The 27,558-nt window shown below is 35.8% G+C and overlaps 1 protein-coding gene across 1 annotated transcript in view; it reads left to right on the top strand.

Moving 5' to 3' along the window:
• Window positions 1–27,558, top strand: part of LOC306857940 (protein bicaudal C homolog 1-like) — a 94,610-nt gene that overhangs the window by 16,971 nt on the left and 50,081 nt on the right. The window contains exons 2-3 of the mRNA XM_079398229.1: window positions 3,736–3,782; window positions 21,737–21,806. Coding sequence (XP_079254355.1) covers window positions 3,736–3,782; window positions 21,737–21,806 — 117 coding nt within the window. The remainder of the gene's footprint in view (window positions 1–3,735; window positions 3,783–21,736; window positions 21,807–27,558) is intronic.

Below are 27,558 nucleotides of genomic sequence, written 5' to 3' on the forward strand. Positions count from 1 at the left end.
AGCTAAACTCACTGCAGAACGTTGATTGGTTTTTTACATTTCACTGAATTGTTTGCTTTTGTCTTTATTTCCTCTTACATAAGCCTCTTATACTTTGTACGTATACTTTTAAAATGGCTATTATTGTTCATTAAAACTGACATAAAAGAGCCAGAGTTGTGCTTATTGTCGCGCTTTATTGTCGATCGCTACTTTCCGGCATACACTACGCCTATCAAGTAAGACTACTGTTGGCAGTGGAAACGCAAGCTGGATCATACCGTACTGTTCTGACCCGTACCGCTCAGTGGAAATGAGGATTTTAATCTATATATATATATATATATATATTTATTTTTTTTCAAATGAGAATGTCCCTGGATGTTCCAAAAATGTTGTTTTTTCCATTCTGTATATTACAATTTTGTGATTCCTAAATTCTCTTTTAGTCTATAAAATGATTAGTGAAGTGAAGTGACATACTGCCACTGATTATGAAAATGAAAATGATTAATTTGTCTGCTAATGGCTGTAATTTGAAAATAATTATTGCCTCATCAATAATATCAGTGCATCCTGAAAATGCATTGAATAAAACTGTTGTCATCCTGTAAATACAAACTCAGTATAATCAACAAAACGTCATTTATATACATTTATAAACAGGAATTATTCAGTTTCTAGATGCATTTCCAGGTATCATAATACACCCTAATATAAGCTGACATAAGTGGAGGAAATGAACCAAGATGAGTGCTGTTTAGCTTTCCCATAATGGTGTGAGATATTACATGAAGATTATGTTCTTTATAAAACACAAAACCCATTTATAAAGCCTCCTCTCATACCGGTGTATAGCCTATCCAGACTCTAACCTGGTGGCCTTCTTTGCTTACAGTGAGGTTAACCGCCAACCTTGCATGAGAGGATGTTGGCTGCGCTATGTTTTTTAACTTTGCACTTTGCTCTGAAGGGAAGAAATCTAGTCCCAAAGAAGACATTTGGGCCACTAATTTGCTTTGGGGTTCCCTGAACACAGCCCATCTTGGAAAAGAATGAATGTTTTACCTGTGTCGGCAATTCATTGATATGTTTTTATAGTCACTGTATGTGATGACGGACAAAGTCTTGACATTTATCTGTAGAACTGAGCATTTTGTTGATTTATTCTTATGTTCCATAAGGCTTTGGCTTTTGTTGGCAGGCTGGTCTAAGCAGTAAGACACTAAGTGCCAAGTAAAAATCATATCAACTACGAAAAGATATCTGTCTTTGAAGCTATTATACAGAAGTTGGCGTGAAGAACAGTGAAGAGCAGTTGCCTGACCTCCCAAGTGTGGTTATGATGAAAAATATGTTAAATGTACCTTTCTGTGGACAAACCCCTTATGTGTGGTAAAATCACAGTAACTCACTGCCTTGTGTGGCTTATTGCTATTATAAAATGGCATTGACAGCTATAGAATAAATTACACCAGTGTTTTTCATTTATTACTAGTACCTTGGCGCAGTAATGTAGAAGTAAGCTGATGTGCAGTCACAGGCGTACATTCATTGTCTATTTGACAATGGCTTCTAATGATGCCTATCCTATCAAACATGTTAGAAAAATATTGTGAAGATGAAATGCGTTAGTTCACATAAAACATTTAATTCTGTCATCATTTACTCACTCTCTTGTCATACCAAACTTGTGTGACTTTCTTGATTCACTCTGAAAAATAATAGCCCACCACAGTGGAGCCATACAAGAACCATTAGGGTTCCTCAAAGAACCTTTTAGTAAACAATTCTTAAAATATTTTTTTTTCTTAGTGTGAAGAACATTTTTAGTAATCTAAAGAACCTATTTCCACCTAAAATAACCTTTTTGGAATGGAAAGGTTCCAATATTCGTAATGGAACCGTAGATGGCAATAAAGAACCTTAATGTTTAACAGTCTTCGGTTGGAGTCTGAAGCTTTCAATAGTAAGACCTTTGACTATCTGTTCCACTGCTTATTTTGGCCAAGACCTGACCCTCTGATCGACACTGAATCTATCAAATATTTAATGCCACAAACCTGGGAAACTTTGGCAAGACCAATAATTAGTTAATTAGAAGTGCTCATAATATCAACCCAGTAACTAGTGATACACTGAAATGAATTTTGCACAGAAACTCAGAAATTGAAGTTAAGGTTTTCATTTAGCCAAAACCCAAAGGTATCTTTTGTGTAATTAAACTCTTTATGCTGTTCTCAGGTGATAAATTAAACCAGTCGTAGTCAAGTTCTTTGGCGACTAGTCTCTTCTCAATATTTTAGCAGAACATTTTTTGCATATTGCTACTCTAGCATAATCTTTGGACACGGTGAAGTGCTGATATATGTATGATATGTATGTATGATTTGTGTGTGTTTTGCTGTTTCATTTTTTGTTGCCAAAATGTTGCCAAAACATGATTTTGTGATTAAAAACCTGTGAACCAACTCCTGAAATTTACATGTACATTACATCGATGGTCCAAAATGACTTTGCATTCAAGGTATATATTTCACAGTTTCTTGCATTTCCTGGAAATTGACTGGACTTTGCTGTTGTTAGAGCAATGCTCTACTGTTTGATCTACAGGAATGTGAAAAGTTGTGTATTGGTCGAGCAATCTGATTGGATTTTCACAAGTGTTTTCCAGTTTTGTGTGCAATATCAAACAACGAGAGAACAAAAGGTGGGTGTCCAGACCACCCTTGTCATTGGTACATGGTGGCCACACATCAAATGTTTTGAGCAACATGGAGTTAAATGGTCAAATTCTGTTCTTTAAGGTTACGGTGTTTATTAAAAGCTTCCTGAGGATCCTGTTTGGGTTTGTTTCTTGGCCAATCACAGAAAAAATTAGTAATTCTGTTTTCTCTCTGAACGTAGTTAACTTGTAGAGTTCAGTTTGTTCTCAGGGCTTCCAAAGTTTCCTCCACTGGATAGTACGTCTTAGCGGTAAAGCAGGACTGCTTTAGCCGGTGCCTGTGGTTTGAGCAATTTTTTGTCAATTTGCTCTGAAAAAAACTCTCCCTGTAATTCATTGAATATAAATAAACACGTCACATTTGCCTGAATTACAGTAGACACGCATTTTAAAGCTTGGCCCAACAAGACTATGCCCGCATCTCTCAATGTAGGTCATGTTCCTGATCTGGAGAAATCTGAACTAAAAAAGTTGTAGACGTCTATCGACAGCTGCATTTTGTGGTTTTGAAGTCTTTAAACAACATCCAAATTTGCTGAACAAGTCATGGTTTTGTATTTTATCGATTAATTTAAATCATATGTTCTTGGAAAACCAAACAAGCATGTCAGTTTACTTGTCTCGTGTGGGTTACATTTACATTTTCATATTTAGCAGATGCTTTTATACAAAACTATAGGAACCCCTAGATTGGGTTCAAATGAACCCACAGCTTAACTCACTGCACCACACAATCTACATTAAAAAGATACACTTCATTTAAACCTTCTAAATGTACTGTAGTATCACAAAATGTATTACAATACTGCATAAACCTTTAGAAAGTAGTAATGCATTGATTTTTCTACAGAGGTGACTTGCTGCAAATGGACAGGAAAGTGACCCGCGCCCTGCCTAAATTGCACAGACATTTTTCCACCCAAGGCCATATGGAAGAATGTGTTGATATGAATTGCTGATTTTGTTAATACGCCAGCATAAGTGATTCCTGATGTTACGCTTTTTCTGAAATGTCCCATTCTTCTCCGCAGCTGCCACGGAGGGGCGAGTCAACGGAGGTGAGGACTTCTTTCAAAAGGTAAGGAAAACCACATTGCTTTGGCATCCGCATGCAGTGGTCGAAAATAGGTACATCATGTTGCATGTGTAATTATTTCTGCTGAAGGACATACTGCAATTAGTGCTGCACGATGCAGCAGTGCAACAGCTTTGCAGTTGTCAAGCCTCAAAATACTACCAATGCGGTAATAGAATAAATATGGGACTTCCATAACTAGCGTTGTATGCCCAGTGTGTATTTGCTCAGCCAAATTTAAATCAGAATGATGTATTCTGCAACATAAAGAGGCTCACTTGATTGTCTCATTTGTGTAATTGCAAATATTGTGCCTGTTACAGTTTAGCATACCAATCTCAAGAGGAAATGACAGCACTTTCTAGGTCAATTATAAGAAGCATATTTAGAAAACTGTACTGTTACAAAAACACAGGGTCTTAATTCAGTTTTCTATGAAAACGGCTTGTGATTAACAATGATTTGTAGGAACTGTTTAATAAAATATAATATATGATACACACGTCTTGTGTTTTGAATATAGTATCTCTGCTGTGCATTGTGCCAAACATTCTTTAAAGGGATAGTTCATCCAAAAATAAGAATTCTGTCATTCCAGACTTGTATGAATTTCTCTCAGTTCTTCAGATCACAAAAGGAGATAATTTAATGAATGTTAAATCTGGGTGAATTCAATACAATGGCAGTACATTGTGACACATTTAAAGGAAAAGTTTACCAAAAAATCAAATGAAACAATTAGCAGTACATTACTTGCTCACCAATGGATCCTCTGCAGTGAATGGGTGCCGTTAGAAGGAGAGTCCAAACATCTGATAAAAACATCACAATAATCCACACCACTCCAGTCAATCAAATAACATCTTGTGAACTGAAAAGCTGCATGTTTGTAATAAACAAATCCATTATCTAGGCATTTTATCTTTAACCGTAATCCATAATAATGCTTCCTCCCGTGAAAAAGTCCATCCCCTGTTGTCCTCTCGCATTAAAATCCACCAACATATTTATTTAGAACTGTTTTTGTAATTTTAAACAGTAATGTAAATGGTGCTTGATCTGAGAATATTTCTCTCCTAAATCAGAAGACAACTCTTTTACTGGAGAAAGCGGACTCGTATTAGACTAGATGACTCATATTACAGCTGGTTTTTGACTATTAAGATGATTAAAAACATCATAATAATGCATTTGTTTATTACAAACATGCATGGATTACTTACATTATTTGTGGATTATTGTGATGTTTTTATCTGTCGTTTGGAAGCTCATTCTGACGGCACCCATTCACTGCAGAGGACCCATTGGTGAACAAGTAACGTAATGCAAAATTTCTCAAACTGTGTTCTCTGACTGGTAAAAAATTTAAAAATTTGTAAATTATTAGATTTTTCTGATGGTTATTCAATTTTTTAGATGATTTCTGATGGCTCTTGTGACACTGAAGCAGTGATGGCTGCTGAAAATTCAGTTTTTCCATCAAAGGCATAAATTACATTTTAAAATCTAGTAAAATAGAAAACAGTTACTTTAAATTGTAGTCATATTTCACATTTACTGTATTTTTGGGTCAAATAAATGCAGCCTTTTTGAGCATAAGAGACTTGTTTCAAAAACATATTTTTTTTTTACTGCCCCTAAACTTTTGAATGGTAGTGCTCCTTTGGTGCTTAATTATTACCATATTAAATATTACAATTTTATTCTAAATCAAAAACAAAAAAAATCAAAAATTACATGAGTGATATATGTGATACTTTACTTGGCAATGCTAAAATCCCAGTTAAAAATCTGCATCATAAAATGGAAAAATAATTACATTCGAACTGATCTCTGCAAAAGTGTGCAGGAAGTCCGTGCAAAAGTGTGAAGTGTGTGATAAATCACATTTGCTTCAAGAGCCTAGTCAGACTCGTGACACAACAGCTTTTCCTGAAGGATACACAATTCAGATCTCCTGTGCATTTATGGCCGCGCCAAAACAAGCACACTTGGTGTATTTGGATTCAGTGGGGCAGAACAGTCTTTGGGGCGAACACTTGCCGGCCTAATTGGCAGACTGTGAATAAATACAGGCTGGAGAAGCCAGACAGCTCAGGGCAGGAATGAGATTCAGCACCTGAATCAGAGCATGCTGGCCTTCAAAATAAACACGCTCGCAGGCAAGTCGATATTGGTAAGAAATACAGTCCATGTCAAAGTTCCATTTGTTTTAACCTGTAAGGTGTGGGAAAATAATCAGACCCAGTTAATAGAGCTTGGAAAGTGCCTGTTCTGAAAGTTACGGCTGGCTGCACCGTAAGCCTTGGGCTGCCACACATTTTGGTAGTCGCAGCTGATGCGAAGCTCCAGCAACACCAGTTCCTGATTTTCAACACAACCCACCATATCATGAACAGTGTGTTAACAATGACCATTTCTCAAACGACACCCTAAATGTGGATTTACAGTATCATGGACTCCATGCCTACATACACCAAAAAACAAACAAAAAAAGTGTAGGATTTATTTTGAAACTATTTTCACTCAGAAACTGCTAGTACATTTCACAAATAATTACAAAGAATTGGCATGTAACATTTGGAATTAAAGGATGAGTTCACCCAAAAATGAAAATTTGATGAAAATGTACTAACCCCCAGGCCATTTTTTTTTGATATAGTATTTATTTCATATTTTTTCTGATGAAGTAACAAACTCATCTACATCTTAGATGAGTTTGTTACTTCATCAGAAAAAATATGAAATAAATACTACATCAAAAAAAAATATATAAAAAAAATATCCATCACCAATGGATCCTCTGCAGTAAATGGGTGCCGTCAGAATGAGAGTCCAAACAACTGATAAAAACATCACAATAATCCACAAAAATTATTTGTTTAGAACTATTTTGGACTGTTTTCACTTGTTGTTTGATCACTGCAGATTTCTCTTCTGATTCATGATATTTTGTTTTATTTTGTATTTTTTTACTGGAGAAAGAAATATTAGGAATAGAGCGCTTATATTTTATCCAGAAACAATGATTTGAAGATTTGTTTATTACAAACACACAGCTTTACACGTCATGTGTCGAGGGGATTACTTGTGGATTATTGTGATGTTTTTATTAGCTGTTTGGATTCTCATTATGACGGCACCCATTCACTGCAGAGGATCCATTGCAAGATATGTAATGCTAAATTTCAGCAAACTCTTCTAAATCTTGGATGGCCTTAGGGAGATGGCCATTTTTTGGTGAACTATTCCTTTAAATTTGAAATTTTGAAGTAAAACAACTGAAATCTTGTAAAACTCTAATAATTTGTATTTACAGCTCAATTTTCAGAAGGATTATGAACGCATCTTTTACAGCCATTTTGCACCTTCTGCATGCTCCAAAGTGTAGACTTTTGGATGGGCCCTGTTTTGCATCTTTATTAGGGGACATTAAAAATTAAGGCTATAATAGTTCTTCTGTGAAAGAACAGAGTATCTCCTAAGGAACCTTGTAAATGTGATCAACAGATAAAAGTGGTATTTTTCTGCTCACATCAACATACTTGTGCTGAAAACAAATACTTTATCTAAACACACTATCTAAGAAGGTGAAATTCACCCTGCACCCAGAAACACAAATGAATTCATGGAAATTGACCTCAGAAATTCTCACAACAACAAACCATTTAAAAAAAAATAATGTTTCTTAAAAATTAAGATAAAAAGACTTCTTTTAAAGGAGTCCTTTGACTGTAAGGAAAATATTTCTGCCAACTCAGCATCCCACGCCCCAAGAGCATGTCTTTGGACGAGTGATACCAGTCCGCTAAAATTACGTGTGTTTTCAATAACAACATTGCGTTCCTGTCCATCATGGCTGCTGCGTTTTCATGTCTGCGCCATCGGGCATTCCGTGATCCTGCACAATGATGGGATTCAGCCCTTTTTCCTTAGTCGTTTCCCTCACGCTGAGAGCTCCGATCAGGTAACAGCGAAACCTCAGGAAACCTCGCCTCATCTCTCTGAAAGTATGCAGCAATGTTAACTAATTTTTTAACAGAATATTGGCTTAGCTACTCATACTGCTATGTAAACACTCGTTTTGTAGATTGTGTTCTAGTTGCCAACTAGTTTTGCTTTTGTTGCATTATGCTTTTTCAGTACTGAATGAAAGAGTGTTTCATTGATTTAATTTATTAAAGGCGTTTGAAAATGCATGCATGCATCACTATTAGACCTTTTAATGCTCGTACTTAGGGTTGGTGGGGAAAAAAAATACTATAAGTCCCATATTGGGCCTAGAATATCATAGAGGTTCTTTTGATTTGGGCCAGTAAGCAACCACCTACAAACCACTCTTAAAACACTCACAATAGCATAGTAATTTGGTAATGAACAATTAGAATATGTTATTGCTCTTACACCATCCACCCTAGCACTTTGGCGACACAGGCTTGTGTGACTCAGAAAATGTAAACATCTGTGTTTTAGTGTAGTTTGATTATTTTTAGGCAATTTTTAGATCTTGCATGATGCATTTTTTCATCTCTGGAATGGATTACCGTCATTGCTAACTCATTTTATAAACTCTTCTTTGCCCCTTCAAACCCTCAGTTGTTTATAGAATGAGGATGACTTGTAAACTGTTGTAAAGCTATTTGTCAACAGGCTGATGTGGAATTTTGGGAGGGAAATGAAAAGCAGGTGCATGCTGGCTGGATCAACTATGAAAAGCCTTAACAAGAAGGGTGGGCGCAAAAAGTAAACATGGCACTTGTCTGTACAAAGACCTGTATTGTACTGTGTGCCATAATTTAATCTATCTCATACTGGGCTTTTAAAAGTGTCTGAAATCTGAGCTCCCTCTGAGGTACATTCATTATATTTTATGATTATCAAAGGAGTAATTTCCCAGAAATGAAAATTGTGTTATCATTCACTCATCATATGTCTTTCTCAATAAACTTGTATGACTTTCTATCTTCCGTGGGACAACAAAACAAATCAAAAAGAGTTATTTTTCAGAATGTCCATGCTGTTGTTTTCAATACAGTGAAATTGAATGTGTACCATGGGTGATAAGCATGATTTTTAATAAATTATTAACTTAAATTTCTGTCTAATTAGCATGGAAAACTATAGAGTAGTGTAGTTTTGTATGGCGGCTCAGAAGTTAGCATCACCCTTGTGCCCTTGACAAAAACGAAATAAATAAAATATCACTGGATTTTTGATTATTGCTGTTTTGCATGTTTTGTTCATCATGATAATTAACAAAATTTTGACATTTGAAGCATAAATATCACCGAAAGTAAAAAGCTAAACGTAGGCTATAAATTAACTACACCACAATCACATGACTTAAAGCTGCAGTCCGTAAGTTTTGCCTCTTTGTCACCATCTCTGTTTGAAAACCTGGAATTGCAGTTACTTGCGGAATTATCTTCCGTGCGTGGGGTTGTGCTCCGACACGGCTCCAGCGCTGATGAATCTAATGTTTTGAGGAGTATATGTGGCGGTCAGTCACCGCACCGGTGTGGATGTTTACCGTACTTTGCACAGATTCTAGCCTATGTCTTGGAATATATGACCCAAATAAGAATGTTCACCGTATATTGTCATCTGAACAAGTAAGTAACAAGTCTGCATCGTTTGTTCTGGCCAACTGAGGAAAAAGCATTACAATAAATCGCGCTACCAATGGTGAATAAATCTAACGATCGCGATCGGTTCGCTCATATCACATAAAAACATCAGCATTGCATGATTAGGAGTATAGTGTGAATCAATGTGTAGATTTCAATTTCTGTACAGTCTAATTTAATTGCCATTCGAATTCCATTCGACTGCAGCTCTAAGCTTAAGCATCCAACAACTCTTTTAGTCTTTATTTAAAAACATTTTCCCTGTAAGTTTAAGTTAGAATAGTTTGCAAGAATGTGATTAGAAGCACAATGAAGCTGTGCACTGTAATAATAATAAAAAAAAAGATTGTCATTTTAATAGCAAAATTTGTCAAATTAAAAAAATGTAAATAAAAAAAAAAGCTACGGTAAAAACCTGTTAACTGGCTAACAGTAAGTTTCCATACTAGATACAGTGACAGTGAATCATATTTAATGTAATCTTACAGTAAAATACTGTTAAAATTGCAGTTTTTGATAGTGAAAAAGAAAAAGGCCATTGTATAATTTACAGTGAACAACTGTAAATTGACACTTCCAGAATTCCCTGCATGACACTTCATATTTGATGTTTTTTGTTCAAATAACCATGTTTCGTCTTAGTTTTTTCTCCTCAGTTGTGTATATTAGGGTTTTATCTCACGTCTAATGTTGTTAAATTTATGTTTATTGCATTATTTTAGTGTCATGCATGTTACCATGGTGGTGTTTAGTTTTTGTTTGAATGACACTGTACACCTTATATTAGTATTTTTCCTTCTCAGCTTGTGGAAAAGCTGTTATATCTGTAAAACCTAAAATGTTCTTACCATATTTTTTACGGTGAAGTTCTGGCAACCACAGCTGCCGGTTTTTTACTGTAAACGTCAGCTTTTTGTTCAGTGTACAAGCAGAAGACTGAATGAGTGAGTTTTCCTGTTCGGTGAAATAAAGTTTGTGTAGCAAAAGTTGTAAGCACTTGTGCAGAGCCGATCCTCCCTATACACAAAGTACGCAAGCTGCATAGGGCCCCCGAAACACCAGGGGGCCCACATGCTCTCAAAGATGATTTAATTTTAGTTTCGTTTTTTGAATTTGGCCAGCGGTTATGAAAACATGAATAGTCATTTCTTGTAATGTGGTGTGCTGTCGCCCTCTCTATGTAAAATTCAAATCATGTAACGTGAATGTCATTCAGTCTCTTGCTCGAGACAAAAAAAAACGAGTTGAAAGCGTACCAAACCACGGAAGAGACACTGTTTCTGAAGAGCCTGAGCACAGAAGGCGTTTCAGTCATTCATAACTCGCCCCCAAATCCCAACCCCCCCGCCGACAGTTTTGCCTATAGGGTCGCTCGAAGTCTAGGATCGGCACTGCACTTGTGTAGCCACTTGTTAGCAAAAGCTTAAAACTTAAAAGCTTAAAAATCTCAAGTGGGTATTACTGATGTATTATGTCGTAAAATAAACCAGAAAATATCTTGCTTGACAGACCTTATTTCAGGCATTTAACCAAAACCCCATTCAAAAAATTGTATGATCTCTTTTTTTGTGTCCTTTTGGAACTTGACAGCCTCTGGTCACTATTTGCATTCATTGCATGGAAAAGAACAATGTGAACATTGTACAAAATGTCTTATTTTGTGTTCCACAGAAGAATTTGTTTACTAATTTGCACCTGTGATGTTCTCACCCTTCCCTGATCCTTCCTCTTTTAAATTTCTCCTCGCTGTTGAATCCTTGTTTTTGTCTACGAAAACATTTGGCCCCATTCCCCTCTGAGTTTTGCTTTCTTTATTTGACAAGATGTCATGAATTATAGAAAAACAAACACGATTCGTCAGTCGTGCAGGATGCCAATCTCAACGATGCACAGGGTGAGCAACAACATCTCACACAGTGAGCTGAAGCCGTGCGCTCATAGAAACACTGATTTGGGCCGTTTCCTAGCCCTCCACCCACAATCCCGTTTGCTGGATGTGACACACGAGCTGTGAGGTAAGCCTCCGTGTGCTGGCGCGATGGATCAAACTTCTGGCCCTCAGCGGGTGTTTGTGCCTCACACAGATATAAGAGAATCTGTTTGCGACAAGGTTCATATGGAATTACTTGGCCAGTTTGTAATATTGCCAGGCTTTTCCCGCACCTCATGATAGATGACTCGACTCGCTCTTGCTCACTGTCTGTCTGCCTGATTTCCGCTGAGCGTAATAATGAAGTGCTCTGGTTGGCCGGACTTGTTTTTGACCTTTCTACCGTGCATTTTTTCCAAAACAAAAGGCGAGGGATTTTCCCAAGCCTGAATCAGGGTGTGTGTTTGTGTGAGGTCGGAATATTATTTATAAGTTCTCGTTAACTCAAATCGAGAGAGCTGTTTTGAATGTAATAGTACATTTCCTTTTGTTGGACGCCGTTGTATCCCTTCAAAGGAGCAAAATGCACATTTTTGATGAGTTAACAGCGCTTTGGGCCTCTAGAGACTCCATTCATCAAAGAAACTGTGCTGTAAACATTTCCATTGTGAAATGTTCTACAGTTTGACGAATGGCTTGCTTTCTTGCCTTGATCCTAAGCGAAGCTATTTGAAATGGGATGTAGATCAATGTGAGCGCATTAAATGATGATTGATTAAAAGAAAGCAAGTAGTCAGAGTTAAAAATGGAACTCTGTGCCACTGAATATTAAATCCTCTGAGCTCATTTTCTTTTGGGATTTGTAACATTTGTCATAAAAGCATGTTTGAGTGAAGGAGTCACTCGCTCATACAGAAACAAGGTGGTTACATATTGATGGTCTTAATATATGTTGGAGGTTCAGGCTTTTTATTCCAAAAAGGGCTGGTTTCTATTATGCTAATGAGTAATGCTTTGCTCAGCCATGTAAGTGACAGATATCTAGCCATTTAGCCATGTGCTTTTTGATCATGGATACCGTCAATGAAAATAACGGCCTTGTTCTGTCCAAGTTTTTAAATGACAAATTTTATTATACGCAATTAACAGTGTAGCTTTCCTTTGATCGTTTGTCTAGATGCCCAAGCAGCTTAGAACCTCAGAGTAGCATCGCTCCAGAGGTTTGGACGATGTGCAAAATAGCACTGGTTTAAGATTCAGTGGTTCATTCAACCTCTTCTTCTGTCTTTATACACAGAACCATAGCTAAAAACTCTGTGAGCTCTGCAGTGTATTTTTGCTGTATGCTTGTGTTTACATTCATGATCTTAAACCAGTTATGCTTATTAACCTTAGCACTTTAAATTGTGTTATTTTTATCAGGTAAAGGACCTAAACTGTAAATTCTTGAGAAAAAATAGACAAAAGCCCGGTAATTGTTTCTTATGGGAATGTAAGCTATTATCAGGATTTATGGGGGCTAGTCAGTGATTTTATTGCTGCCTGAATCCAAAATGTCATAGTTTTTCTCCCACCATCCACATACAAATCCCCAGCTGAATTACCTACTGTTTTTACTAACACCAACTTCTGTCCGAATCCACATCTCTGTGTTTACAAGAAGGGATTTATTGAAAATTCACAGTTTAAATCCATTTTGACCACTGCCGAGAACTGTACAGTAACTGTTTCACTTTCCTGTAATTTGCATGTATTTTAGATATACACTTTTAAAACTGAAATGCTGGAAAGTATTTACACGAACAGTATTTCATCACCACTTCACCACAGCGAGTGGGAGCTGTTAAGAACAAAAAGAAAGAAAAGCAAGTTTTTTTTTAAACGGGCCATCACTGTGTGCAGTATTAGGTTTTCAATACTGTTTTAAAGTGTATTATATAGCCTTACAGTTATATAAATTAAAAATATAAACCAAGCAGCTTTATGTTTGCCTTGTAAATAAGAGGTTGCTTATTTCTGATAATTTCCCCATTTTTAATGACATCCATCATTTTAAGAGATAAAATGCAAACCAGAAAACCATTTCAATCATTAAAGACTGGTTTATTGTCGTTGAACTCCTCCTGCTTGGTGCACCGTGACAAATAACACTTTACAATAACAGTACATTAATAATTATGTACTAAATATTACTTTAATATGAGCTAATGATAAGTTAAGGCATGCACTAATCAAGAACTAATATGAATTTATGTGTGAAAACGTACCACAAAGTGTTAATTAATACATTAAACAAACATATAGTTAAGGTATTGATTATTCACACACAGATTCTTATGACTCATTTTATAAATAAGGTTAGATTAGGACATGCCGGTAACTATTGTGTGAAAGTATTTATAATTTAAAAAAATGGGACTGAACAATTTTGTTCCAATATTTGAAGAGTTCAGATGCAAAAGCCTCTAAATGTCATTTGAAATTTTCTTTAAAAAACTCTTCATTTTCTAAGGTTTTTTTTTTTTTTTTTTTCAACAATTTACTTTACTTGTTTATTAGCAAGGAGAAAGCAGTGCAGTGACTTTTACATGCAGGTCAATATTCCATTAATCAGAATTATTAAATTGGCAATATTCTAATTAGTATTAAGTCATGTAAATGCCACAGTCCGGTTCCCTGAATTAGTTTAAGAAAAAATTTGGATTCCCTAAATTCTGATTCCAATTCAAATTAACAATTGTCTGACCTATTCCATTTATTGTGTGAGGCATTTTTGAAGGCTTAAAGTGTTTGAGTCCTTATTATTAAGTTATTGTGGAAAAAGTAGTACTATTGTGGAAAACTATATTATCGGATGCAAAATTCACTTTCCAAGTTGTTTGAACATAAACGTGTGTTGGAAGTGTGTGTACACATCCATCCTATGATGGATTTTTATTTTTTTTATTTTAAAATCCCCTTTCTTAAATCAGGCTGTTCTGAGATTCCTGTCAGAATGACGTAGTTCTGCACACACCACTCCCACGATAGTTGATTGACAAGGCCGTCTCACCTTAGCCCCGCCCTGAGTGAGCTGAGAGCTGTTTGCCATTGTGTCACTCTGGTGTGGGGAAGGCAAGAACATCTCCGATTAAGCGATTGAGGTGTTTTGTTGTTGGATGTAATAATGAATATAGCAGTCATCATTTACTCCCGACATCTGAGCCGCTGAAGATGCAGAGGATTAACAATGCTTTTGTTTTGAAGGGAATGTGCAGATCCCGATCTGCCTAAATGCGTCTATGTTCGCCCGAATCATTCGTGATCCAGCTTCATCTACAGAAGATGCAAGTATAAGAGTTTTTTTATGAATCTTTGCAAATCGCCTTTCCTAATAACGTGCTAGTTAGCCAGTTTCGCAGCTAAAGTAAACAGTAACCTGATTATAGGTGTGCATGTAAACATGGTCAGTCTATAACAATTGAGATCTGAATTGAGTTTTGAGTTGCTGAGAAAAGCAAAGAAAAAGTAAGGTAAATATCACTCTTGGAACAGATGACTTTAGACTCCCGTTAAATTATTATGAGAGTATTCAAGAGAGTCCAGAACAGAGTGAAGCTGTACCTACTGCAAGACTCAAACAGTCACACAAAGCTGTGTAAACATGCAGTGACAGCTTTGTTGATTATAACAGGATGGGAGCGTTCTAGTATTTGTCTTGATTTGGTCGCTTAATTCATTATTGAAACAATAGTTTTAATGGCAATAGCAATAGTTTTCATGCTGCTCAGAGGGCCAGCATGACGTTGAGTGTTTAGTCACTGTAGATTTAATGATATATAAAACAGCTTTTAGCAAATCATCCGGTTTCTTTGCTGAACAGTAGATGTGCTTTTGTTTTCAGTGAGCATGAATAGAGCACCCTGGTTTGTTTTTCAACTCCCCCTATGCTTTCTATTTATGGAAAGGAATCTTTAAAGATAGCAATTTTTGAGGAGATCAAGAAAAACAGGGTGATATTATACAGTTCCGGCCTCCGCTGCAGAAACAGTTTGAGGCATTTCCTCCCATTCCATATGATTCTGTAAAAACTGAGGCTTGTTTCTTACCCTGCAAGTCAAACGTCTCTGATGCTGAGCTGAATTTGTATAATATGTCTCTCTCACTTGTGTAAGTTCACACTTCCTACGTATCCAAACTTTGATAAAAAACAGGAACAATGTCACCCCGACCCAGTGGACCAAACACACTTCAGAGCATCAGCTGAGTCAATAGAAGGCCCCTTGTATTTTATAATGACACTTAAAGCTGTTTATGTGAACTAAGGCCCAAATTGAGTCTGGTCCTAAGTCCCAGAATTCCTTGCCGAACACCTGTGGCACCGCACAGCAGGACCGGGGCAGGAAACAGGTGGCAAACACAGTCTTGCATCATTTTGTCCATTCTCACGGTGGAGCGCAGCAGGAGTGTGCTCGCACCAAAAACATACAGTAATCGCATGGTTTAATTTATAACGCAAAGTCCTTTTTTTTCTTTTTTTTTTAAAAAACGTCTTTGTAGTCTAGTACATGGTGTACACAAATGATGGTCTATCTTTTTCTCCCATTTTTTATTCTTTCCAACACATTTGTTAATGGAAAGCCTTTGCAAAACCTCTGTTTTATGTGCATATCTACTCATATTATTTTATAGAAATTGGGGGAACATTTTGCTTTAATGGATTCTTGCAGACTGAAGGCCAATGATAGGCTTATGTTCTATTATATGTAAATGTATAACTATATTTTGATCCCAAAAGATATATTTTGTCTATGTATCTGCCACAAAAATGGCGTTTTATTATCTTCATGTGGGGGCTTTTCTCATTAAATGTTATTTGTATCATGTACTTAATTTGTATGTAATTTGATAAAAAATTTTTTTTAAAATTTTTAGAACTATAAAAAAAAAAATTCCCCCAAGTTGCTGTAGATGTCTTGGCTAAAATGTTACATTTTTATAAAAATGTTTTGTTGTATGTTGTTTGTTCATATTTTAACTATATTTTATCAGATTAGAAGATATTGTAGGCTTATTGTGCTGTTGCCACCACCTGTATATTCACATTCCAATTTATAAATTCAAAGAATTACATTTTTATTTTAAATTTGAATTTTTTTTTTGTGATATCGTGTATTTCATTTGAATATTAGTTTGATGTAAAAAAAATAGATTTCTCGCACTTATTTGATTATACTTTTTATGAGTGTTGTTTTGCTGTAAGTTTCAGTATATTTGTTTATTCATATTTGAGATATATTTAGACTAGATTAGAAGAAATCTTAGGCTCTTTGTGCTTTTGTCATCACCTTAATATTCACATCCTATTTTATAAATTCATAGAAAAATATGAAATTTAATCTGGCTCTAAAAATACAATATCCTTGAAACTATGTCCCATGGGCAACCAGAGCTGTGTATTAATTCTGGGCTTGTTAAATTAACATTAGGAAGAACATTAGAGCTGTTACAGAGCTGTCCGGTAACATGTACAATGTTTTGGCTGTGTAGGTTTTCAGGAGCTGTGTGTGGTCTGTTTGAAATCATCTTTTCAGCATGCACAGCTTTGCCAAAAACAGCATTCACAGAAGTGTTTATGCGGGTCATTGTTAGATGGCAGGACTCCAGCCAGAGTTTTCTGAGTGAGTTTGTCTAAAACAAAGCAAACTGAATTCTTCACAGCCGTAATTGATAAAGAACCGTAAAAGAGGAATACGAGACCTACGGTGGCACCACTAGCATTCAACACACTGTTCCAAAACATCACATACTGCCTTGATGTTAACTGCCTTCGAAAGCAGAAACTGAAATGAAAGCTTATTTTGAACACTGTTCATAGGCATCAAATCCTGGCGTATCATACAAGTTTCTGCAAAATGATGTTATGTTACTTCTTGCACTTTTCACAGGACTTTCAAAATGGCCAGTGAGTGGTGCTGAAAGCACGTTAATTTTTATCCGAAACAGATGAACGTAAATTACGCATTGTTTTTTTGCGTTTGTTGTAACATGTCATGGCAGTTCGGAAATGAACATACCAACAACACTAAACCTTACTCTAAACCTAACCAATAAAATTAGCAAAAGCAAACCTGAGATAAAAAAAAAAGCTTTTGTTGAAGCTACCATGCCATTTTAACTTGATGCTAGAGGTTTTGAGATTTCATTAGCTGGGTTTCCATCCAAAGTTGCGAATATCGCATAAAACATTTGCGAACAAGCACCGTTTCCATCCAACAAGTCAAAGAGAACAAAATCGTCACTTCCTGATAAACCTGCACTATAAATCACTAAGAAACTATTTACATATATAATAAATTATTTGCGCCTCAGAGCGAGCAGACGAAACACAATGAATGCGGTTGTTGCTTTCGGAGGTGGATGCTGCTGTTTGGGAACGCAGTCGTGTAAGACAGTTCTGGGAGGCAATTAGAGAAACACTTTGACGACAGACTTTGCTCAGGCAATTGAGAATGACCATAACATTTCAGATGTTGTGGAATGACATCGGTCTGCTGTTTAGTCTGGTTTTGCCGTCCCATAACGCAAAGTCACATTACTTTTTTGATGCGCTTGGAGGAATTTATTCGCAAAATGCATTTCCATCTCCCATTATTCGCATCAACCCTTTTTCGCACAAGTCAAAAACCACCTCAAGCAAGCGTAAAAATGTTTTTGCGAATTCAGGGATTTTTATTCTAAATTTGGTGTTTTCATCACTCGTTTCTCATGCAATACTTCAAAATGTGCATTAAAATAGGGTGATGGAAACCCGGCTAGTGTGACTTGTAACCGTTCTGCTTCATAAGTGTAATGCTGTACCGGGTGAGCTATCGAGCAAGTTTACTGAAAAGCCATACATATGAAACTGGTTATGTGATGCAAATAACATAATGTATTAGTTTACAAATCATGTGCTATGGTAATAGCATATCGAAGTCATAACATAGTATTGTGGAAGGAACTGTGCAAAAATAAGTTTATTAATCAATAATCTGCCCAACATTTTTGTAAAAAATGAATATAAGTTTTACTGGCTCTAGTGATCATTTCAGTTGGAAACTACAGTGAATTGTAAATATATAGTGGAGTTTTGCAAAAATATAAGTAGAGTCACGTGGGCTATTTCCTATGATTTTCAATATTGTGCGATTATTGATTTTGAATTCAGCAAAAAGAAGGCATCTTAGAAGGCATAATAATAAAGCAGTTTAGTGCCAACCATTTAGACCAGCATTTACCTCTGGAGTGCTTGTGATGCACACAGAAGGAGCTTACTGGGTTTTGGAACAGAGCCAGAGGTGACATCTGCTAGTAAGAGCCCTGGGAATTGCCTACTGCTCAAAAGTGACTTCAGCTTATTTGCTTCTTACTTAGTAGAGATACCTCAGAGTCATCTGTACAAACTTTAGACTCTGTAATTATCCAGACAGCAACAATCTGAATCAGTGACCCTACAGGACTGTACTGGCCACTGCTGGTATCGTTAGATACAGCTGCACAATGACTTTTACAAGCACTTTACTGGCCCTCACGTCCTGTTCAAACTCTTTTCTGATGGCTGTGGGCTTTCCCATGCTCCATTTGTAATGCTGAAAATATTCAGAGGGATATTTTCTGTTTTCCATTTATAGTTCCTTGGTTTCCATCAGAGATTTTTGACTTACTGCTCTAGATACTTTGAGATATTTTAATTGTGTGGTATTATTTTACTCTTACTGAACAACATATGTGACAGAGCGATATGGATCATTACATAGTTGGTTTCAACAAAATATATTATGTACAGTTTTATGTTGGGGTTTGATGTTATTTGGCAAACAAATGGTGACTTGGTGTTCATAAGTTATTTTCATATACATTCTTACTGTATTTATTAACATTTTAATTACAATGCTTAGACCATATTGATGTTCCTCAAACAAATTATTGAGAAAATGAAAATTTTGTCATTTACTCACCCTCATGCCATCCTAAATGTTTATAACCGTCACACACCAAACAAGATTTTTAGAAAAATAAATGTGAAAAAAATATATGAAGCTGCACAACTGTTTTCAACATAATAATGACAATAGTAATTGTTGAAAGAATGAAATGAATGAAAGAGAATGATTTCTGAAGGATCCTGTGACACTGAAGACTTGAGTAATGTTGAAAATTCAGCTTTGCATCACAGGAATCGATTACATTTTAAAGTATATTTAAAAAGCCACCGGTTACTTTTAATAATATTATAGTTAATAATATTTTCATATTATACAATATTACTTTTTCTGCTGTGTTTTTGATCATAAATGCAGCATTGGTGGGCATGGACATAAGCCTTGGTGAGCTTCTTTCAAATCCATGTAAAAACGATCAGTAGTGCAGTCATGCAACTCTTGGAGTAAAATTTTCCCTTCTGAAACTAATTGAACTCAATAATTTATTGTAACATATATAGTCTTTAACATTTGTGTAAAGGTTTGATTTTTTACAGTAGATGCACTCTCTTAGGTTTTTTTTTTTCTTTGACAAAAATACAATTTGTTGGTCTTCTTACATCTATTTGCATACTGAATTGTGATTTATCTTTTCTTGCAATATTTTAACCAAATAGTGACTTAAGGAGACATTACATAAAAAAATCAGCATCACAGACACATTTGTAAAAGTTAAACTTTTTTTGACTTGACATGCAGAACCAAAGACTAAAACCTTAATCTTGAACACTTTTCTTTTAATGTCTTACAGAACACCGATGTTTCAGTATGGTTAACCACATGGAATAAAGTTAGTTTGTCCAAATAAAATTCCTAAAGCATCATTACACGTTGTTAAGGTTGAGAGATAAATATTTTGATTATGAATTATATACGCACGTTGTTTTCGTTTTCTTGTCATCTAAATCTCAAAGAAAGGTCAAAAACTCCTCCCATGTTCAGTACTGTGAAAATGTAGTCTTGACAGGAATGCACATTTCTCTTTCTTGGCTCTTCTCTGATGTTGTAAGTAATTAGTGGTATGTCATTAATAACATATAAGGCAGACAAGCTCTTGACATTTTATTCAGATGACCAACATCAGATTATTGGAATGTGGACTACCATGGTGGTCCCAATTTCTGATGTTGACCGTTACTATGGAGAGAAAGTGAAGACAAACAGCAGTGCTATACATGCAGTAGCTTTATCACAATATTGGATCGATAAGATGAAGTTATACATATAGTAGATGTACCTTTTTTGCAAGTTTTTAAAAGGCTCATATAATAGAATAAGTATGGTGGTCGAGAGAGCTCAACGTGCTGCAACTTCAGAAAACACATGCAAATAGAAAAAGCACCAGCAAATCAAGAAAACATCTTCATCAATTTGACAGCAGGTGGTGCAAATGCTCACAACACAAACACATAAAAAAGGCACTGAAAATACAGCGCGTGTGTTGTCAAATTGAAGAAGTTGTTTTCTTAATTTGCAGGTGTTTTTTTAATATTTGCAGTGCATTTCTTTATTTGGTTGTGTTGTGTGCATTTGCAGCACGTGTGTTGTCAAATTGATGAAGTTGTTTTCTTAATTTGCAGGTGTTTTATTTCTATTTGCAGTGCGTTACTTTATTTGGTTGTGTTGTGTGCATTTGCAGCACGTGTGCTGTCAAATTGACTAAGTTGTTTTCTTAATTTGCAGGTGTTTTTCTGTTTGCAGTGCGTTTCTTTATTTGGTTGTGTTGTGTGCATTTGCAGCACGTGTGTTGTCAAATTGACGAAGTTGTTTTCTTAATTTGCAGGTGTTTTTCTATTTGCAGTGCGTTTCTTTATTTGGTTGTGTTGTGTGCATTTGCAGCACGTGTGTTGTCAAATTGATGAAGTTGTTTTCTTAATTTGCGGGTGTTTTTTTACTATTTGCAGTGCGTTTCTTTATTTGGTTGTGTTGTGTGCATTTGCAGCGCGTGTGCTGTCAAATTGACAAAGTTGTTTTCTTAATTTGCAGGTGTTTTTCTATTTGCAGTGCGTTGAGCTCTCTCGGCCACCATAAATAAGAGTGAATGATATAAACTGTTGGTCAAAATATTGGAATAATTATGCTTTTCAATGTTTTTGAAAGAAGTTTTTTCTGCTCACCAAGGCTACGTTTGTTTAATCAAAAATACTGTAAAACAGTAATACTGTTAAATATTGCAATTTAAAAAAGCTATTTTCTATTTTAATGCATTTAAAGTGTAATTCCTGTGTTTTCCTGTGATGGTAAAGCTGAATTTTCAGCTTCATTACTCCATTATTCAGGGTCACATGATCCTTCAGAAATCTAATCTAATCTAATATGCTGCTTTTGAGCTCAGTGCTCTGATATATATATATATATATAAAAACTCAACTAAATGTATTAGTATAAAAGGAACTGACTGAAAAAAAAGTGGAGAATATGGTCCTTTTAACATGTACGGCCTTTTCTGTCCCACAGGTCATGGAGGAGACAGATACTCAGATTGCATGGCCTTCCAAGCTGAAGATCGGTGCTAAGTCAAAGAAAGGTAAGAGCTGTGGTGTCCCTCATCTGAAATGCGCTCTGCTGAAGATTTGTGTGTACTAGTTTCTTAGCTTAGCTAGTTTAACTGATTGCCTTAAAAGTCTATAGATAACGCCATTATTTAATATGGCTGTTAACACGTTCTCCAACTAGCGCAAGAGATGAGATCTGTTTTCCAGGTTTAGTCAGGTGACGTTCAACATATACTCTATATTTCAGATGCGCTGGTATCAAACTACTGTACATCAATATAAACGCAGTATTGCCTCTTGTCTTATAGTTTAGAAAAAATATATTGATATAATACAAACTGGATATACCACCCAGCCCTAGTGTTTACAAAGTATTTTTGAATCCCAATTAAGAAAGTAGTGAGATTCAAGGGTTTATATTTTTTTATTTTTTTATTTAAGATTTCATTCCGATTGAAATGTCAATCACTTCACATGAATCATCAATCTGATTATAAATGAATTATTTGGTTGCATGTAAATGCACCCACAATACTGTTTTGCATTCAACACTCCTTCCTCTTGTTTCACTGGAATTTGTCTTATCGAAGTGTTACATAAATGATGTGATTGCAAAACAACATTTTAAATATCTTCACATAGTCATCACTGACAGTATCTTGGCTTCAGTGTCAGATGTATCCTTCTGGTAGTATCTCAGCATTGGCTACCCTGATTACAGTCATCTTGTGTCTAGTTATTGTAAGAAGAGGACAACTTGCGCTTTATATTATCAGTCCTGTTTTGACAATATGTTTGTTTGTAATATTATCTTACAGTGTATCAGTGGATATTCATGAGGTTTGCACTGGGCTGCTTCATTTGTTTTGGAATCATCAGAAACTTAATCACTAGTGTTGTGTTCAAGTTAAGTCAGTTCTTCCTTTTTACCACTTTACATATTAAAATTTGGCACATAACTCGACCTGAACTGCTGCTGTGGAAAAATGAATGATTTTGCTACAGAAAAATGAATGTGGAAAGAATGATTAAATCATGTCCCTGCTAAAATAAAAGAAAAAAAAGAAACCATCACAGAAATTCCAATGGTTTCCATTAAAATACCATTAAACCATTAGCTTTTTTTCCAGTAAAACCATTACAAAATTCCTTTTTGTAGTGTGTTTTGGCCATTTTTCCAATAGGATTTAACATCCCACCAATAGAATCCATCACATACCAATAGACACCATTATAGTTTCCATTAAAACCAATACAATTCCCATTATAACCATTAAATCCATTACATTTTCTATTGTGTTATGGGCAGGGTTCTATTGTTTTTTTCAGCAGGGGTGGCTTTTTGAGAAGAGGTGCACTATTGCTTTTCTAAGCATTCAGCCTTAAAATATTTGACTCCTTTGACTTGGAAAAGTAAGCAACCACCCAGAACAACATGCATTGCAAACACAAAGCAGTTTGTAAGAAAACAGAAAAGTATTTTAACACATATTAAAATAGAAATCAATGTAATAATATTTTACAGTATATCAATGTTTTTACTGTTGTTTTGAGTCAAATAAATGCAGCCTTGAGGATAAGGATAAGAAGATAAGAGGCTTTTTTGAAAATATGAAAGTTTTAGCAACCAAACCTTCAAATAATAGAGTACAAAGTACCAAAAATACCATATTACATGTATTTTGGACCTGCATACTATTGTTTTGGCATGTTACCATGGTGCTATTTTGAAAGTAACTTTATTCTTGGAATACCCTGGTAAGCCAAGAAGCAATTGCAATACCATGGTATTACCATCTGAAACATCACTGTACCATGGTACTACCACAACACCTATATGTACAATTCAATACTTTCCAAATGATGCACTCTTTCACAGAGGTCACACTAAACTACTGGTGAACTTTGCTGAGTCTCCTTTGATACTGAAATATTTTCTATGCCATAATGTCAATCAAACATTTGTTACGCAATTAGACAAGTGCTTCATTACTCTCTCAGTAATAATGTTGAGATCAAGAGGACGGAATGCAAACAATGACAACAACAGCTTGGCCATTCCAAACAAACATCAGATCAAGTTCAAATGATGTGTTTTCAGGGTCACGGCCCAAGTCAAAGGCCATTCGCATTCCTGCGAGTGGTTTATGTTGGCGAGCCGCCGCGGGCATTGCCTGCGCTGACAAAAATGTTACGTAATCATTTGCGGTTATCTGGTGACTACATGCAGCAAACATCCCAGCTAATTAATGATGGAAAACACATGCACGGTTCTGACATGTGGACTGCATCAGGCCCGGCTTAGACCATGTGGCCTTCAGGGACCTGCTGTTTCCTGCGAGTCTGTCTGCAGCTTATTATGACCGTTAAGACATGTTGATCCTGCGCAACACCTCTGGAGCAAAACAGGCTCCGGTCAGCTAGATAGCACAGCATGCGATTGAGCCAACAGCCTTGACTTTGGGTCCGCCTCTGTTGCACGATGAAAAAAATGATGCACTGGTTGTATGTGATTGTTGAGTAGCAGAGATGTTTGTAGTTTAGTGGATTGAATGCTCTAGCCCTAAACTAATTCACTTTATTCAAATAACTTTTAACAAAAAAGAGGTATATACAATATACAATTTCCTGTAAATTGGCTCATAATGTTATAATTTATGTGACTGCATAGATTAATATGTTGTTTAATGCTTGTAGGGCCATCAAAGTTACCATATATGTGCATTATTTCAAACTGTTTTATAACTTATATAATATAATATAAATTATAGTTTCTAGTTATTGGCAAATAATATCAATTGCATATGTATTATTCACATCTGTCCTCTACTTCTCTTTTCTTAGTAAATTATGGAGGAAACATTCTCTTAATGAAATTCTTATTTATAAATCAAATCTAGATGCGATGATTAACAAAAGTATAACCTCTTGAATTCTTTGCGTAAAGGATTTTAATTTTAATTGAATCTGGACACGTATTAAAAATAAGCCATAATTATTAAGTTTGAGAAATGTTTTTTTTTTTTTTTTTTACATTTATAATGTATATTTCTATCGCATTTTTTAAGTGTTTGCATGTCCTTTGGGTTTTAATGCAGTTTGAGAAACAGAGAAATTTGTGAGCATTGCTGCATAAATTTACTTTTGCCTTCATACCAAGTTCATTGGAAAAATGTGTCTGTGGCGACATTTCAACAAAATGTTATTACGTGCATTACTTTTACTACCTACACTAAACCGTAGCATAAACCTAACCAACAATGTTAACAAAAGCAAACATGTGATGAAAATATATTTTCTGAAGCAACCATGCCATTTTAGCTTGATTCTACAAGTCTTTGAACTCTTTTAACACCGTATGTAATGCTGTACCGGGTGAGCTACTGAGCAAGTTTACTACACGAAAAAAGCCATATAGAGCTGGTTTTGTGATGCAGACTTCAAAATATATTTATTTACAAATCATTCACTATGGTAAAATCGTTTGTGTTTGTTTGCATTTTTACAGTGCACTATTTTTCACTGTGAGTGTCATTACTGGAACCAGCATTTGCTCATTTTATTTTTCTGCCAAAAAGTGGAATATTACTAAAAATTAAATATTTTCATCTGTAAGCTAGACATGTCTCTTGGTGGCTGAAAGTGCTTAGTAATATCATGGCCTCAACTGCTTAATAATGACAGATACTTTGCAGACACATTTGCAGGCTCCTAAAAGTCTCTGGATCCGTTGATCATCTGGGATGGAACCAACACCCACAGTTATGTGTTATTATCCCTCGCCTCTATTGGCCAAAGAGCCATCACAACTAATGCTGTCATCATCGCCTTCGGATGGGCCCTAACTGGAATGCTAGGAACTAGAAATGGTCCAGAGACTCTTTTGTGTCTTAAAAGTGGAAATGCAGCTTGCGGTGTATTTATGTGGCTCCTGAGGACGCATTCCATTTCTGCAGAGTCTGAGCTGACGTAGGGAGTTTTCATCTTAGTCTCTGAAGTCTCTCGTGGTCTGTTTCACTCATCTGCCATCGTAAAGCTCAGGTTGATACTCCGCAGACCTTTACACAGCACTGTCACAAAAAAAGGTTGAGTTTGATTTACTCTGAAAGACTTTGCTTCTTTCAGAGTTTTCATTCTGTGTATGCATGTTGACATTAAATCAAAATGATGTCCTCTTTGTTGTATCATAGCGGCATGCAGTGAATGTCCTGTTCTAAAATTAACAACATTTCATTTGTTGCTGGAACTTTTCAAGTCAACATGGATTCAGAATTGACGCTATATTTATTTTGTTAATGAATGAGTCATCTGTGCGTGTTATTGTAAAAAGGAAAAAAAGCTAGTCTGTTGTTATCTTTCTTGAAATCTCCTTTAGGACTGACATCACTAAGCACTGCTATTTGTCAACCTCTTGTCACAAACCACTTTTCACAATGTAATTACCATGCAATCTTATGACCAAATTTTTTATGATTGAATATCTTGTTTCAATTGCAAATACATCATATTACAAAAATAACATGGATTGTGAATGCTGCTTTGTTGACTTTAAAGGTTGATGTGATATTTTATTAAAGATACAATCAGTTTAAATAGAAGAAGCTATATATATATACACTGTAAAAAAAAAAAAAAAGGTGAGCCAACTTAAAATTTTAAGGCAACCAGCTTCAGCAGATTTTTGAGTTTTATGCAACAAAAAGTTGAGAATCTCCTACAAAAATAAGTTGAGAGAACTCAAAAATCTGCTGAAGCTGGTTGCCTTAAAATTTTAAGTTGGCTCATCTTTTCTTTTTTTTTTACAGTGTATATATATACTGTATATATATATATAGCTTCTTCTATGATATATATGTACAGTGAGGAAAAAAATTATTTGATCCCCTGCTGATTTTGTACGTTTGCCCACTGACAAAGAAATTATCAGTCTATAGTTTTAATGGTAGGTTTTTAACAGTGAGAGACAGAATAACAACAAAAACTCCAGAAAAACGCATTTCAAAAAAAGTTATAAATTGATTTGCATTTTAATGAGTCAAATAAGTATTTGATCTCCTATCAATCGGCATGATTTCTGGCTCCCAGGTGTCGTTTTATGCAGGTAAGGGCCTGAGATTAGGAGCACTCTTTTAAAGGGAGTGCTCCTAATCTCAGTTTGTTACCTGTATAAAAGACAACCTGTCCACAGAAGCAATCAATCTGTCCAATTATGTCAGGGACAAGATTGTAGACCTCTATGAGGCAGGAATGGGCTACAAGACCATCGCCAAGAAGCTTGGTGAGAAGGTGACAACAGTTGGTGCGATTATTCGCAAATGGAAGAAACATGGAAAACAACTGTCAATCTCCCTCGGACTGGGGTTCCATGCAAGATCTCACCTCGTGGAGTTTCAGTGATCATAAGAACGGTGAGAAATCATCCCAGAACTACACGGGAGGATCTTGTCAATGATCTCAAGGCAGCTGGGACCATAGTCACCAAGAAAACAATTGGTAACACACTACGCCGTGAAGGACTGAAATCCTGCAGCGCCCGCAAGGTCCCCCTGCTCAAGAAAGCACATGTACAGGCTTATCTGAAGCTTTCCAATGATTCAAACTTGGTGGCCAACTACAAGAAACGTCTGACCTCTGTGATTGTCAACAAGGGTTTTGCCACCAAGTCATGTTTTGCGAAGGAGTCAAATACTTATTGCACACATTCAAATGCAAATCAATTTATATATTTTTTTAAATGTGTTTTTCTGGATTTTTTGTTATTATTCTGTCTCTCACTGTTCAAAT

The sequence above is a fragment of the Barbus barbus genome (genome assembly GCF_936440315.1).
Source record: "Barbus barbus genome assembly, chromosome: 38".
NCBI classification, from domain to species: Eukaryota; Metazoa; Chordata; class Actinopteri; order Cypriniformes; family Cyprinidae; genus Barbus; species Barbus barbus.